This window comes from Pongo abelii, chromosome 1 (assembly GCF_028885655.2).
Source record: "Pongo abelii isolate AG06213 chromosome 1, NHGRI_mPonAbe1-v2.0_pri, whole genome shotgun sequence".
Lineage (NCBI taxonomy): Eukaryota > Metazoa > Chordata > Mammalia > Primates > Hominidae > Pongo > Pongo abelii.
Genome location: NC_071985.2, coordinates 95,551,785 through 95,566,461, shown reverse-complemented (window position 1 = coordinate 95,566,461; position 14,677 = coordinate 95,551,785). Strand labels below are relative to the sequence as shown.

Below are 14,677 nucleotides of genomic sequence, written 5' to 3'. Positions count from 1 at the left end.
ACTGGAGCAGTCATTATAAGTTACGGCTTCCAGCGTCATCTGGGCCTTTGACGCTACCTGGAAATCCCTTAACCTCCCTAGTCGGCTTCTTTGCACACTTGCCATGGCAGGTCTTTCAACCTCTACCACCCACTCCTTGAAACCTTTATTCCACTCCCAGCCGCCTGCTCTGCTCTCTCAGCAGGTGCTCTTGCCTCCTACTCCCCAAAAAGAAGCGAGGCCACCAGGCTGGAGTGGGCTCAGCTGCTCAGGGGAACCTATACTCTCCCCCTCTGCCTCTGCCAGCCTGCTCCTTTCTCAGGCAGGCCACCTGGTCCACCTGGCCCTGGAGCCCAAACCTCCCTCCCCAACACGCTTTTACACTGCCTAAATGCTCAAATCTTCCTGTCCTTAGATCTAGAAAACCCTTTTAGTGCTGAATCCCCTTCAAGCTACTTTCTTGCTCTGTGAAGCTGACTCTGTGTTTCTCTTCACCATCAAGCTTACATTTTTTTCCAAACTACAGCACTCATTAGATTAAAAGCATTATCAAACTCCTGGCAACAGTGATGCAGGAGCCACATACCATATTTCTGAGTCCTTTTATTATTTATTTATTCATTTATTTATTTTGAGATGGAGTCTTGCTCTGTCGCCCAGGCTGGAGTGCAGTGGCACGATCTCGGCTCACTGCAACTTCCACCTCCTGCGTTCAAGTGATTCTCCTGCCTCAGCCTCCCAAGTAGCTGGGATTACAGGTGCCTGCCACCATGCCTAGTTTTTTGTATTTTTAGTAGAGACAAGGTTTTACCATGTTGGCCAGGCTGGTCTCAAACTCCTGACCTCAAGTGATCCGCCCGCCTCAGCCTCCCAAAGTGCTAGGATTACAGGCGTGAGCCACCACACCCAGCCTTTCTGAGTCTTCTTTACCTGACACCCCTCAACCCATCATGACAGATCCAGTTTTGGTCTTCCCGATGCCATGAAAAATATTCCCACAAGCCACTCCAGTGATTTCTTAACTGCCTGTCACCTGTCTTCACATGATCCTACTTGATTTCTTTTTTTTTTTTTAATCTTCTAATTTTTTGAGACTGGGTCTTGTACTATTGCCCAGGCTGGAGTGCAGTGGTGCAATCTTGGCTCACTGCAGTCTCAGCCTCCCTGGCTCAAGTGATCCCTCCCACCTTAGCCTCCTGAGTAGCTGGGACTAAAGATGCACGCCACCATGCCCAGCTAATTTTTGTATTATTACCTATTTATTTATTGAGACCAATCCTCCCGCTGTCACCCAGGCTAAAATGCAGTGGCACAATCTTAGCTCCCTGCAACCTCCGCCTCCCAGGTTCAATCAATTCTCCTGCCTCAGCCTCCTGAGTAGCTGGGACTAACAGGTGCATGCCACCACTCCTGGCTAATTTTTGTATTTTTAGTAGAGACGGGGTTTCACTATGTTAGCCAGGCTGGTCTCAAACTCCTGACCTTAAGTGATCCTCCCGCCTCAGCCTCCCAAAGTGCTGGGATTACAGGCGTGAGCCACCATGCCGTGGCAAGTTTTTGTATTTTTAGTAGAGATGGGGTTTTGCCATGTTGCCCAGGATGGTCTCGAACTCCTGGACTCAAGTGATCTGCCCACCTCGGCCTCCCAAGTTGCTGAAATTACAGGTGTGAGCCACTGTGCCCATCTCCCTACTTGATTTCATATGTTTGGCTCTCCTGCTTTCTTGAGCCTCTCCCCTCCCTGTCCCCTCCCACTCTCCTGCCATGCCCTCTGCCAGGAAGATCTAGCTCATCCTCTCTTACAGTCTCTAACTTAACAACTCCCCAAAAATATACCTCCAGCCCGGAGCCCTGCCCTTTTCTAAGTGCCCCCCTGGGCATCTCCAGCTGGATGCCCTACAGACACCTCAAAGATCTCAAACTGGGCCAGTCGTCTTTCCCCAGAACCTGTTTATCTTCCTGCCCTAACACCTGCCCAGGCCCAAGCATAGAAATCCCAGTCACGCTCAGCACTTCAGTCCTGAGGCCATCACGAACTTCTCCTAGACTAAGACAAGCTCCTCTCTGACCTCCCTGCTCCTGCCCAACCTCCACTCTGCCTTCTTTGCTTATGGTCTTTTTTTTTTTTTTTTTTTTTTTGGAGACCGAGTCTCGCTCTATCATCCAGGCTGGGCTGGAGTGCAGTGGTGTGATCTTGGCTCACTGCAATCTCTGCCTCCTGGGTTCAAGCAATTCTCCTGCCTTAGCCTCCCGAGTAGCTGGGACTACAGGCATGCACCACCAAACCCAGCTAATTTTTGTATTTTTAGTAGAGATGGGGTTTTGCCATGTTGGCCAGGCTGGTCTTGAACTCCTGACCACAGGTGATCCACCCACCTCGGCCACCTCTAGGATTACAGGCATGAGCCACCGTGCCCGGCCCGCTTATGGTCTTAAAAGACAAATATGAGCATATCACTTTCCAACCTAAGCTTTTCAAATGACAAGTTAAGGTTCTTGCCCATCTCTTCCCACCTTGATTTCCAACCTTATCTCCCAGCATTCTCTGAGGTCTCTACCCAGCCACACCCATCCCTTGGGCTCGACCCTTCTGAATGCCTCACATTCTCCAAACCCACACAGGCCTCCCCTTGGAATGCTTTCCTCTACTTCTCAGCCTAACAAACCACCAAGTTGCCCCCAAAATCCAGCCCATGGCCAGGCACCATGGCTCACAACTATAATCCTGTAATCCCAGCACTTTGGAAGGCCAAGGAGAGAGGATGGTTTGAGCTCAGGAGTTTGAGACCAGCCTGGGCAACATAGTGAGACCCCCGTCTCTACAAAATAATAATAATAATAAAATAATAATAATAAGCCAGGTGTGGTGGTGTTCCTGACATCCCAGCTACCCAGGAGACTGAGGTGGGAGGATCACTTGAGCCCAGGAGGTCGAGGTTGCAGGGAACTGGGATTGTGCCACTGCATTCCAGCCTGGGTGACAGAGTGAGACCCTGTCTCAAACAAAACAAAACAAAACAAAAATCCAGCTCATTTATCACCTCTTCTATGAAGCCTTCATTAATATGCCCCTTTTCCCAAATTGGCTGTTGTGTCCTCTGTGCTGTCCAGAGTGTACTTCACTCCTTTATCAGGGTGCTGTCCACCCTGTTATCTATTCGATGTCACTCTCCCCAAGGGCATGGTGAGCTCCTCCAGGGCCATGGTGCTGACACAGAGCAGTCGCTTGGCAAACCTCAGTTACTTCCCCTCCCCTCACGTCTGTCTCAAGCCCTGGCAAAGGTCCAGACACCCAGGAAGGCCTTTGTAAATGGAACAGAACATGCTCAGGCCTCACAATTCCCAGGTGCCAACTCCTGCTTCCTGCTCACCTGGACTCGGAAGTGGACTCCATTGAGAGGCTCCTGCCGAGCACTTCTTGGAGCTGTTGCTGCAGTAACCATGCCTGCTCAGGGTCCTTCCTTTGAGCTGCAGCCAGCCATAGCTGAGGGCCCTCCTCATCGCTGGAGTCCCTGGAGAAGACTCTCATCTCAGTGGCCTGCAGACATCCTGGGAGAAGGGTGGCTACTTCCACTGCCCCTACAGACTCCAGCCACCCCATGTCACTGAAAGACTCACAGCTCCACGTCCAGGTCCCCCTGGTAGGAGAGGGGAGACGCACACACGGAGCAGGTATTGTCCAGGAGGCGGAAGCAAGTGAGGCAGTAGAGAGCTGGTGGAGGCCATGGGGAATGGAGGTGAACCCGTGCTCACCCACCCACCCTCTGTGCTTCCTGGTTGCCAGCCCCTGCCTCCCCTCTCACAGCCCTGGAGGAACCATCCTTGTCAAGGGGTGCACACTAGGGAACTGCTGCAATGCCACTTGCATGTAAATCCCATTCATAAATACCCGGGAGAATAAAGGCAAGCATGGAGAAAATGAGCTACCTGAGGGTTCTGTGTAAATGAGAACATGCAAAGTAATGAAGGGAGGGGCACAAAAGATGAGGTACAAGAGAAGTCCATCAAGGAAGGACCACAGTGGATTGTCATATGCAAATGGGGTAAGTCTGAGCAGGGAGAGGCACACGCCCCAGGGGGTCTCACCTTGGCAGCCCGGGGTACTGCAGGACACAATGTTCTCCATGTCTCCCTCATCCTGGGGCTGCCCACAGCCCAGGCAGTAGGCCTGATGTAGCCAAAAGTGGCTGACAAATGGACCTAGGCAGGGGCACCTGAGAAAAGGATCACAGACACTAAGCAGGCCAGCCCAGCCAGCTTAAGCCTCCCCACTCCAGCACCAACCTCCAAATGGCAGGGATGACTTCCTGACTTCCTGCAGTACATCCTCCATTCCTCTGATTTCAGCAGCAACTTCTCCATGGCCCTGCCTTCCTTCCTCCCTTCACTCCTCACCCCTAAGAATTCCCACCTTTCACAGCGTTAAGGGTATGCAATGGGCATTCTCTTCAACCAAATCTCTTGACACTTAGATAGCACAGAAATCCATTCCAACTCCTGGCTCTTTTTCTATCCCCTCTTGCCCCACCCCTATAGAAAAGACAGTGGCCTCACCGACTGGCCAGCACTAGGAAGGCACTTCTGTGGCCCTGGTCAGCTGCCCGCCGCCTCACTGATCGGTGCAAGGCAGCCAACAGATTGGTTCGGCGGCTCAGAAGTATGTTGTACAGGTAGGAGATCCTCTCCTGGTATGGGGAGATCAGGGATGGGGTCCCACTTGACCCTGTTTTCTCTGCCTGGAATGCCCTCTGCACCCATCTCCACTCCCTACCTTTTCCTTCTATCCAACTCCTATGAATCCCTCTAGGTTTGGCTCAAATGCCCCTTCCTCTGGGAAGTCTTCTGGGCTTGCCCAGGTGGAGTTACCACTCCTCTGGGTTTCCATAACACTTTTATTCATTCCTAAATAAAAGTGCTTTTTAAATTACAATGTCTTGTTAAAAGCTTGTCTGGCCAGGTGTGGTGGTTCATGCCTGTAATCCCAGCACTTTGGGAGGCCGAGGCGGGCGGATCACCTGAGGTCGGGAGTTCAAGACCAGCCTGACCAACATGGGGAAATGCCGTCTCTACTAAAAATACAAAATTAACTGGGGTGGTGGCGCATGCCTGAAATCCCAGCTACTTGGGAGGCTGAGGCAGGAGAATCGTTTGAACCCGGGAGGCGGAGGTTGCGGTGAGCCAAGATTGCATCATTGCACTCTAGCCTAGGCAACAAGAGCGAAACTCTATCTCAAAAAAAAAAAAAAGAAAAAGAAAAAGAAAAGAAAAGAAAGCTTGTCTGGCCTGCCTCGAGTCTGTGAGCTCCAGACTGTGTCCGGTTCATCTTGGCATCCTTGGAGACCAGCAAAGAGATAGGGGAATACAGTACATGCTCAGTAAATGATTAGTAAATGAGTAAACCGATGGTGAGGGTTTTTTGTTTGTTTTGTTTTGTTTTGTTTTTTTGAGATGGAGTCTTGCTCTATCGCCAGGCTGGAGTGCAGTTGCGCAATCTTGGCTCACTGCAACCTCCACCTTCCGGGTTCAAGCGATTCTCCTCCCTCAGCCTCCCGAATAGCTGGGACTACAGGCACGCGCCACCACGCCCAGCTAATTTTTGTATTTTTAGTAGAGATGGAGTTTCACCATGTTGGCCAGGATGGGCTCAATCTCTTGACCTTGTGACCTGCCCGCCTCGGCCTCCTAAAGTGCTGGGATTTCAGGCACGAGCCACCAAACCCAGCCCCAATGGTGAGTTTTTAATTACACCTCAACATGCCAACACTGCCCCCACCCCACCACCATTTTTTTTGTTTTGTTTTGTTTTGTTTTGTTTTGAGACAGGGTCTCACTCCATTACCAGGCTGGAGTGCAGTGGTGCAATCATAGCTCACTACAGCCTTGAATTCCTCGGCTCAAGTGATCCTCCCTAGTAGCTGGGACTACAGGCACACACCACCATGCCTAGCGTTTTTTTTTCTTTCTTTCTTTCTTTTTTTTTAATAGAGACAGAGGCTCACTTTGTTGCTGAAAGGCTCTATAACTCCTTGCCTCAAGCAGTCCGCCTGCCTCAGCCTTCCAAAGTGCTGGGATTACAGGTGTGAGCCATGCTGCCTGCTCCACTCTCCAACTCTCCCCGATCCCTCATCCCCCACCCCCCCAGCACCCCTGTGATTTTAACAAAACTTTGGATATAAATGCTGTCTCAGGAAGCCCCACCCCAGAGGCACCATTTCTCCCAGCCCCATCTTGGGTCCAGAGGCTTGCAGTCCAGGTCATTTGCTTTGGAGTTCAACCAGAGGAGAGAGGGCTGGGGCTGCTGAAGGAAGTCAGCTCCCAAAGCCAAAAAAGCCAGCCACTAGCTAAGCCCCCTGGGGAGGGGGCAGGGACTAGCTCCCAGCCCTGGACCCCTCACCTGCTCCCGGGATGGATAGTAGGAGGCACAGATGACTCGCCGCAGCCGGCTGACATAGCTGCCAAACAGGGTGATGAAGAAGCATAGGCCATACATGACGCCTAGGAGCACAGCAGCCACAGTCAGCCTCACCAGCAGGCACAAGTGCCAGCCCACCCCTGGCGCCCCCCACACCCTCAGCAGTCTGCACCCCTCATTTCCCACATGGTGTCCACGCCCCCAGGGACCTCAGGGTGTGGTTGATACCAATGACTATGTAGCCAGTGCTGTCAGGCTCCGAGGGACGAAGGAGACAACGCCGGGACAAAATACTGATGTTGCCTTGCTGCAGGACATCAAATGCTGACACCAGGTCACGATAAATATTCCCAGCATAGCCAGTACCTTCCACGGTTATAGACACCAACACAGGACCTGGCACAAAGACACTGTGTGAGTGACACTCATGGCAGTTGCTATGCAGAAAAGCCCACACCTTCTGGAATGAGGAAAGTGGAGCAGCGCAGGTCATAGGATGACTCAGACCCTCGGCTGGGGGCCTCTGATGCCTCAGGCACCCTCATGGTGCCCTGGGGCCTGACCTCAGTTCTGGCTCCTAGGACTGGCCCCATGGTCCAGCTGGGTGGTACTGGTGTCTGGTCTTCCTATCCAAGCCACCATATCTAAGATGACCTTAATGGTCAGTGAGTCCACCCCCCTGGCCTCCATGACCACCCAGAAGCATTTATTTTTTTTTTTTAATTTATTTTTTGAGACAGGGTTTCACTTTGTCACCCAGGCTGGAGTGCAGTGGTGCAATCTTGGCTCACTGCAGCCTCAACCTCCCAGGTTTGAGTGATTCTCCTGCCTCAGCCTTCCAAGTAGCTGGGACTATAGGCACGTGCCACCACACCCGGCTATTTTTTTTTTTTTTTATAAAGAGATAGGGTTTCACCATGCTGGCCAGGCTGGTCTCGAACTCCTGAGCTCAAGCAATCCACCTGCCTTAGCCTCCCAAAGTGCTAGGATTACAGGTATGAGCCACCGAGTAAGGCCCCCAGAAACATTTATTGGCTGAGCACTGACTGTATAGCAGACACTTAACCAAGTGCTTTATTGTTTGTTTTGGGGTTTTGGTTTTTGTTTTTTAGGAGTTTTTTACTTATTCTTTTTTTTTTTTTTTTTTTTTTTGTTTGAGACAGGGTATCACTCTGTCACCCAGGCTGGAGTGCAGTGGTGTGATCTCGGCTCACTGCAGCCTCTGCTTCCTGGGTTCAAGTGATTCTCGAGCCTCAGCCTCCCAAGTAGCTGGGATTATAGGCGCCTACCACCACGCCTGGCTCATTTTTTTGTATTTTTAGTAGAGACAAGGTTTCACCACGTTGGCCATGCTGGTCTTGAACTCCTGACCTTAGGCGATCCGTCTGCCTCAGCCTCCCAAAGTGCTAGGATTACAGGCGTGAGCCACCGCACCTGGCTCACATTCTCAATTAATGGCTTACCAGGCACTCGACACACATAATTTATTTTATTTTATTTTATATTTATTATTATTATTTTAGACAGAGTTTCACTCTTGTTGCCCAGGCTGGAGTGCAGTGGCAGGATCTCGGCTCACTGCAACCTCTGCCTCCCAGGTTCAAGCAATTCTCCTGCCTCAGCCTCCCAAGTAGCTGGGATTACAGGCACCTGCCACGCCGCCTGGCTAATTTTTTGTATTTTTAGTTGAGATGGGATTTCACTATGTTGGCCAGGCTGGTCTCAAACTCCTGACTTCAGGTGATCTACCCGCCTCATCCTCCTAAAATGCTAGGATTACAGGCATGAGCCACCCACCTGGCCCAACACACATAATCTAATTTACTCCTTACAGTGACCCAGAGAGGTTGCTACCATTATTATTCCACTATTCAGATGAGGAAACTGGGCCAGGACAGTGGCTCACGCCTGTAATCCCAACACTTTGGGAGGCTGAGGTGGGTGGATCACCTGAGGTCAGGAGTTCGAGACCAGCCTGAGCAATATGGTTAAACCCCGTCTCAACTAAAAATACAACTGGACATGGTGGCATGTGCCTGTAGTCCCAGCTACTTGGGAGGCTGAGACAGGAGAATTGCTTGAACCCGGGAGACAGAGGTTGTAGTGAGCCAAGATTGCACCACTGCACTCCAGCCTGGGTGACAGAGTGAGACTCCATCTCAAAAAAAAAAAAAAAAAAAAAGGCCAAGCATGGTGGCTCACACCCGTAATCCCAGCACTTTGGGAGGCTAAGGCGGGCAGATCATGAGGTCAAGAGATCAACACCATCCTGGCCAACATGGTGAAACCCCGTCTCAACTAAAAATACAAAAATAAGCTGGGAATGGTGGCATGCGCCTGTAGTCCCAGCTACTCAGGAGGCTGAGGCAGGAGAATCACTTAAACCTGGGAGGCGGAGGCAGTGAGCTGAGATGGTGCCACTGCACTCCAGCGTGGTGACAGAATGAGATTCTGTCTCGAAAAAAAAAAAGAGGAAACTGAAGCTGAAGAGGTTAAGCAACTTGCTGAAGGTCACCGCCTAATAAAGGACAGAGCTGGGATTTGAACCCTGGCCAGTCTGACTCTAGAGCTTGCATTTTTAACTACTCTGTATGTTATAATCTTGACCTAGACACAGGTGTTACTAGGCAGAGCATAGAGTTGAAAGAGTGGCACACTTGGGGGCTGCTGAGTAACAGTGACATGGGGACATTCAGGCAGTCATCAGGACGGAGGATGGGAAGAGGAGAAGGCTTGGGAGCAGGCGCAGAGATCAGGAGCAGGCCGAGGGGGATGCAGTGGGTGAGTGGGAGGAGGCTGTCATGTAGGCACTCACTGCGGGCCACAATCTCCCCCTGCAGCTGGTGCCGGGCCAGGTCAAGCACCCAGAAGACAGCATAGTCTAGGAAGACTAGGAACAGCACGAGGAGGAGGTGTCGGATAAGGTTGAAGGTCTCCAGAATGTAAAAAAACTTCTCCCATTGGGACAAGAAGATGGAGCCTGAGCAGGAGTGGGATGGTCAGGAGGATGCTCCCCAGTTCTCCCGTCCACCAGACCCCAGTTCTTGGAGAGGCCTCCTGCCCCTGATCAGGCGTGGGCCTGTCTGCTCATCGGGAATACGGAAAAGAAAAGAAGCTGTGAGGACTCTGGCAAGGATGGAAATCTCTTCAGGGGAGGGGGCTCTGTGGCTAGAAGGGAGGGGCCTGCCTAGCATCTCCACCTGGCCCTGTGGCCCATTCCAGTCTAAGGAGCCCTCCATCCTAGGGCATCCCTCATCCCCTTACCTGCCTCCCCACCTCACAGGCAGTCCTCCCCCTCCATATTAGCACTTCCTGCCCACCCCGGGGAAGCCCTCCCAACTTGACTTCCCTCGCTCTGTGTCCATCCCCTGCTGTCCTGATGTCCAGGGTGCTCCCAGAAGCACCATCTGCCCCTCTTGTCTCTGGCTACTTTCTCCAAGGGTGTCTATGTTCCCCTTTCAGACTGTGGGCTCCCCAAGGACCGAGCAGTGTCTTCCCTCAGCCTGAAAGTTCCTTAAGCTCTGGGTTGTGTCTCCTCCCTCTAGCCCCTGCCCCAAGCCCATCCTGAGCCCTGCCTGTGCAGGGGCTTAGGGGCAGGGCAGCGGGGTGGGGGGAAGCCCTGGCCTCCCTGACTTGGGCTCTCCCTGTCCTCAGGGCCCTCACCCGGTGGGATGTAGCGCCTGGCCTCGTGAGCACTGAGCGGTAGCACTGTGGGCAGCCCTGCCGTGGAGCGCACAGCCTCCATGCGCAGGAATCGGCTGGTGATGTAGATATTGTCATAATGGTCCCAGTTCAGGTAACAATACCGGTAAAATAGGGCTCTGGGAAGGGGAGGTGGAGCACATTTGAGGCCCCTTAGGACCCCGAGCCAGACCCCACAGGGCATCTGCGCTTCAGCCCCACAACTTCAACCTCCCTGGATGCTGGGGTGGGGAGAAATGAGCTGCTCCCTGCAGCCCTGGCCCTGCACCCCCGACGCTGCCCGGCAGCCCCTCACTGGAGGTAGAGAAGCACAAGCAGCAGAGGCGTGGTGAAGCCCATCAGAGCCAGGGCCTCTCGGACACGGTGCAGCTTCATGCTGACAGCCTCGTGGAGGTCCATGGCTACCTGGGACAGGCTCCGAGAGGCATTGAGATCCACAGAGAAGTGGTGGGTGGCTGTCATGTTGAACTCAAACTCCTGACGCACCCGGTTGAGCAACTGAATCACGGCTGGGGCCAGCAGGTTCAGGGGAGACGTGGGCAAGGAGAGTTAGGAGAGGGTGGAGCTGCCCCTGGGGAGGGGACTGGCACAGCCCAGGGGGCACAGCTTACAGACCAGCTGGGAACCCCCCAGTGCTTGGGTCAAGGTGGACTGAGGAGGGGACAAAACCTCCACATATCTGTGCCATCGCCACCACATGCTCAGCACCCAGCATGACACAGGGCATGCAACAGATGCCCCTAATGAATGATCTTGATAACCTGAGTGTGGACAGGAGGCCCTGGTTCTGTTCCCAGCTCCTGCTCTCAGGGCAGGCTGTGGTGAGGCACTGGCCCTTCGCTGGACCCCAGTTTCCTGATCTGTACAGCATGGATATGGGCCTGGGTGATCACTTGAGCCCCTTTCTTTCTCTTACATTCTCCTTTATGGGCTGGGAGCACTGGGGGCTGGCCATGGCCACACTGGGATGACAGAGGGAGATCACTAGGGAACACCATGTGTGGCAGGAGGGGGTCACTCACGGGTGCCGATGGTCTGGCGCAAGAAGGGTTGAATGTACTTAGGGATGACGCAGAACACCTGGACCACTGACGGGCGGAGTCGGCTGAGTGTCGGAAGGAGGGGCACAGCCAGGCCTGCCCTCCTACCTCTGGAGACCTCTTCTCACAGGGCCTCTTTTCGATTTTCCTATTGGCCTCCACATTTGCTCAAAATCTTGTAGCACCTCCCTGTCGCCCCTCTCTCCCAACACCAGTCCCTCCCTACTGCCCACCCCCACCCCCAATACTGGTCCCACCAAGCTTATTGGTTCCTCTCTGTTGCCCCCTAATCATCCTCCTGGGCCTGCCCTGCCAACTGACCCCCACATTCCCACCCCACCCCACCCCACATCGGCTCCTCCCCGCTGGCGGGCCCTGGTTTTCTCACGGCTGGCAAGTCCACAGAGCGCCAGTTTGAAGGGCATGAGCACGTAACACAGGTGGTAGGCTTGTGGTATGACCATCATGCAGCTGTCCTTGGCATCATCAAAAACCCGTGCACACTTCAGGTAAGGGTTGCCCAGTTCTGAGTTGCACACATCGCCGATGTGCAGGAGCCACTGCCATACATTCCGGAGAGCCCTGGCTGGGGACAGCTGCAGGGTTGGCACCCAGGGCTGGAATCCTACAGCCTCTTCTCAGGGGTTTGGGGAACAATACCACAGTACCCAGGGCTGGAGAGGCCTGTGGTCAGGGACCTAGCTGTGCTGTGTCCAGTGAACACTAGCCAGCACCCAGAAGGGGCCCGAAAAGCCCTGGACAGGGATACAGGTGAGGAGACTGAATTTCTTTGTTTTTTTTGTTTGTTTGTTTTGTTTTGTTTTGTTTTGAGATGGAGTTTCGCTCTTGTTGCCCAGGCTAGAGTGCAGTGGAGTGATCTCGGCTCATTGCAACCTCCACCTCCTGGGTTCAAGCGATTCTCCTGCCTCAGCCTCCTGAGTAGCTGGGACTACAGGTGCGTGCCACCACGCCCAGCTAACTTTTTGTATTTTTAGTAGAGACGGGGTTTCACCATGTTAGCCAGGATGGTCTTGATCTCCTGACCTCCTGATCCACTGCCTCGGCCTCCCAAAGTGCTGGGATTACAGGTGTGAGCCACCGCACTTGGCCAAGACTGGGTGCATTTTGAGTCCCCGGGGTAGACATGCTAATGTGCTTACCTATGTGTTTCACACCATCCATGATTGACCGAAAGAACTTGCGGACCCGGTCAGCCACTTCTTTGGTCTTCTGGGCGATAGCTTTAATCTTGTTCAGGGCACCTGATGGGTGAGGGACAGAGGCACTTTGGAGTCTTCTCCTCTAGGGGCTGGTTCTCACCATTGCCCCTTAAGCAGGGAGTGGAGAGGACGCCACCATTCCAGAGGCGGGAAGCCTAGATTCTGGGGCCTGGGAGATAGTTAATTTGGGAGTGGAGGAGGCCAGAGAGCAAGGAGAGAGGGTTTAGCTGTGCCCAGAGTCTCTTCCAGGCCCAGATGCTCTGCGATTAGCACCAGCAGAGAAGGAGGCCAAAGGACTGTAGAACATGCAGGATGAGGGGGGCGAGAGGGGTCCGTGGGAGACAGTGGTAGAGGTGGGGGACTTACTGACAAGAGGTTGCTTGGCCCTCTGTAGCACTTCGGCGGTCTGGTTCAGGGCCAGCTCTGCCCCACAGGCTACAGCCTCGCTGGCCCGGGTGAAGTTGCGTAGAGTGTTGGCACAAGGCCCTTGAAGCACCAACCCAAAAGCAGCCACCAACAGTAGTGTCCGGCCCTGCCCTGGGGGCGACAGCTCTGTTAGAACCAAGACCCCAGCCCCAAACATGGCAGCAAGTCCCTTACATAAGCCTTCAGAATATTTCCCTTAACCCCTGACTCTCCTCCAGCATCTCTCCTGCCCCAGCACCAGCCCCAGGATCTGCCCCCTAGCCCTGGGTGCCAAGCTCACTGGAGAAGGCCTGAGGCAGCAGCAGGAGGACAGTGGCTCGGACCTGGCGAGAGAATCCCATGCCCAGGCTAAGGAAGGCAGCCAAAGTGAGGGTGCCCACCAGGCAGCCCCAGGGGCTGTGGCCTTCCACCAGTAGCTCCAGAAGCCCGTAGGCCGTGGCTAAAGACAAGCCCAGGGTAAAGCCTCCCACGCTGCGAACCACAGCTCTCGCCATGCTAGGCTCCTCTCCCCCCAAGGGGTGCACAACATCCTTCATGACTTTGGGCATGGCTGCTGAGACCAAATGTCTGCCTGTCTCCAGGAGATACCGGCTGACTTCTGTGCTCCTGGAATTTCTCACCGTATTCTAAGGTTCCAAAGGGCTTTCACTGCATGTGTCTTGGAATCCTTGACCCAGTTCCGAGGACTGGAGAGGGGATAGGTAGGTCTCTAATCTCCTTCCCCACTTCTCGGAGCAGAAGGATTAAAAGACCCAGAGCTCAGGCCTAGGCTTCCCGTGAGGCGGAAGAGACAGGCAGCACCTCTCTTCTCTCACTAGAACCTTGTGTCCGAGGAGGTCCTTCAGGAGACCTGGGATGAGTGGTGCTTCCCCAAAAAAGACCCATGGACATTAAACATCATCAGAACAGCGCAAGAGGGCAAAGAAGAAAACAGCCTCATACCAGTGAGTCACTCAGCAGAGACCCAGCATCCCTTGACCTCCTCTCTCATCCCATCTCTCGTCCTGGAACTCCTGCACACTATCCCCCAACTCGGTGTCCCCGCCTCCACCACCTCTCTGGTCTAGTGCCTCCTGCCTCCCAGCCCAGCCCTTGCCTTTTCTATCCCTTACACCCGTACCACTTCCTCAGGCTCCCTCATCTTCCTCCAGGGTCCCCTAAGTTCCTACTGTTTCACATGCCAGGTTCCCCCAGCCTCTATCCACCTGCAAGCCCTGAATCCTAATGAGCCCCATCCCAGGCAGAAGAGTGGGCTGTTGAGCTACCCTGTCCCCCTCTTAGCGGTGCAGAGGCTCCTGAGCTGGGGGCTGCCAGTCTCCTGTAGCCGGTTCCTGTGGCGCCAGCCGGGCGAGTTTCCTGTCACTGCTTTCCTGTTGGGGGCAGGCGCTGGGGGGCTCCTGGCCATAGGTGAGTGTGAAAGCAGAAAGTCCGGGGTGGGCAGAGGCTGGACCAGGGCTAGGACCCATCTTTTGGCCTTTGGCTTGACCTTGTGCCCTCAGGTCTCTTTCAGCTCCTGGTGAACCCCATGAACATCTACGAAGAACAGAAGATGATGTTTTTGTACAGCTTGGTGGGTTAGTGCTGGGCAAAAGCCAGGAACACTCTAGCGGCCTGTGGAACACAGCGCCGTCCTGCATGCCCAGGAAGGAGTCAGGACTTGTTTCTTCTGTACCCAAACATCCCCTGTGGCTTCAGCCTCCTCCTGGGCTTTAGGGGGAGGTCCAGAGGGAAGAGGCCGCCAATTTAAGAAGGAAGACACCGTCCTTGCCCTGAGGGAGTCTCTCCATTCCGAGGGACTCCCCATCACCCACATGATATAGTCCAACCCCATAACCTTTCATAATTCTCATCTCTCCTGACCTGTCTGACCTCGTTTTCTGATCCTCCTAAGAAATTCA

The 14,677-nt window shown here is 53.7% G+C and overlaps 2 protein-coding genes across 7 annotated transcripts in view; one reads left to right on the top strand and one right to left on the bottom strand.

The window, feature by feature from the left end:
* Positions 1-13,407, bottom strand: part of DCST2 (DC-STAMP domain containing 2) — a 15,163-nt gene extending 1,756 nt beyond the window's left edge. Inside the window, exons 1-14 of one of the 4 annotated variants that reach the window (XR_008523764.1) lie at positions 13,060-13,391; positions 12,720-12,890; positions 12,294-12,395; positions 11,522-11,719; positions 11,116-11,181; positions 10,389-10,602; positions 10,055-10,212; positions 9,207-9,371; positions 6,620-6,787; positions 6,374-6,474; positions 4,534-4,664; positions 4,066-4,193; positions 3,598-3,617; positions 3,351-3,491 (exon numbers count right to left, since the gene is read on the bottom strand). Coding sequence is in view for 3 of the 4 variants with exons in the window: in XM_002810086.5 (XP_002810132.1) it covers positions 3,351-3,491; positions 3,598-3,691; positions 4,066-4,193; positions 4,534-4,664; positions 6,374-6,474; positions 6,620-6,787; positions 9,207-9,371; positions 10,055-10,212; positions 10,389-10,602; positions 11,116-11,181; positions 11,522-11,719; positions 12,294-12,395; positions 12,720-12,890; positions 13,060-13,327 (2,105 nt within the window). In the remaining variant the exon portion in view is untranslated. Of the gene's footprint in view, positions 1-3,350; positions 3,492-3,597; positions 3,692-4,065; positions 4,194-4,533; positions 4,665-6,373; positions 6,475-6,619; positions 6,788-9,206; positions 9,372-10,054; positions 10,213-10,388; positions 10,603-11,115; positions 11,182-11,521; positions 11,720-12,293; positions 12,396-12,719; positions 12,891-13,059 lie in introns of all 4 variants that reach the window. The other 3 variants (XM_002810086.5, XM_054552218.2, XM_054552231.2) reach the window with 3 other exon arrangements.
* DCST1 (DC-STAMP domain containing 1) overlaps positions 13,328-14,677 on the top strand; it is a 16,547-nt gene continuing 15,197 nt past the window's right edge. Inside the window, exons 1-4 of one of the 3 annotated variants that reach the window (XM_024236080.3) lie at positions 13,328-13,480; positions 13,598-13,723; positions 14,061-14,186; positions 14,279-14,353. In XM_024236080.3, coding sequence (XP_024091848.2) covers positions 13,663-13,723; positions 14,061-14,186; positions 14,279-14,353 — 262 coding nt within the window. In that variant the 5' untranslated portion in view covers positions 13,328-13,480; positions 13,598-13,662. The remainder of the gene's footprint in view (positions 13,481-13,597; positions 13,724-14,060; positions 14,187-14,278; positions 14,354-14,677) is intronic. The other 2 variants (XM_024236072.3, XM_024236076.2) reach the window with 2 other exon arrangements.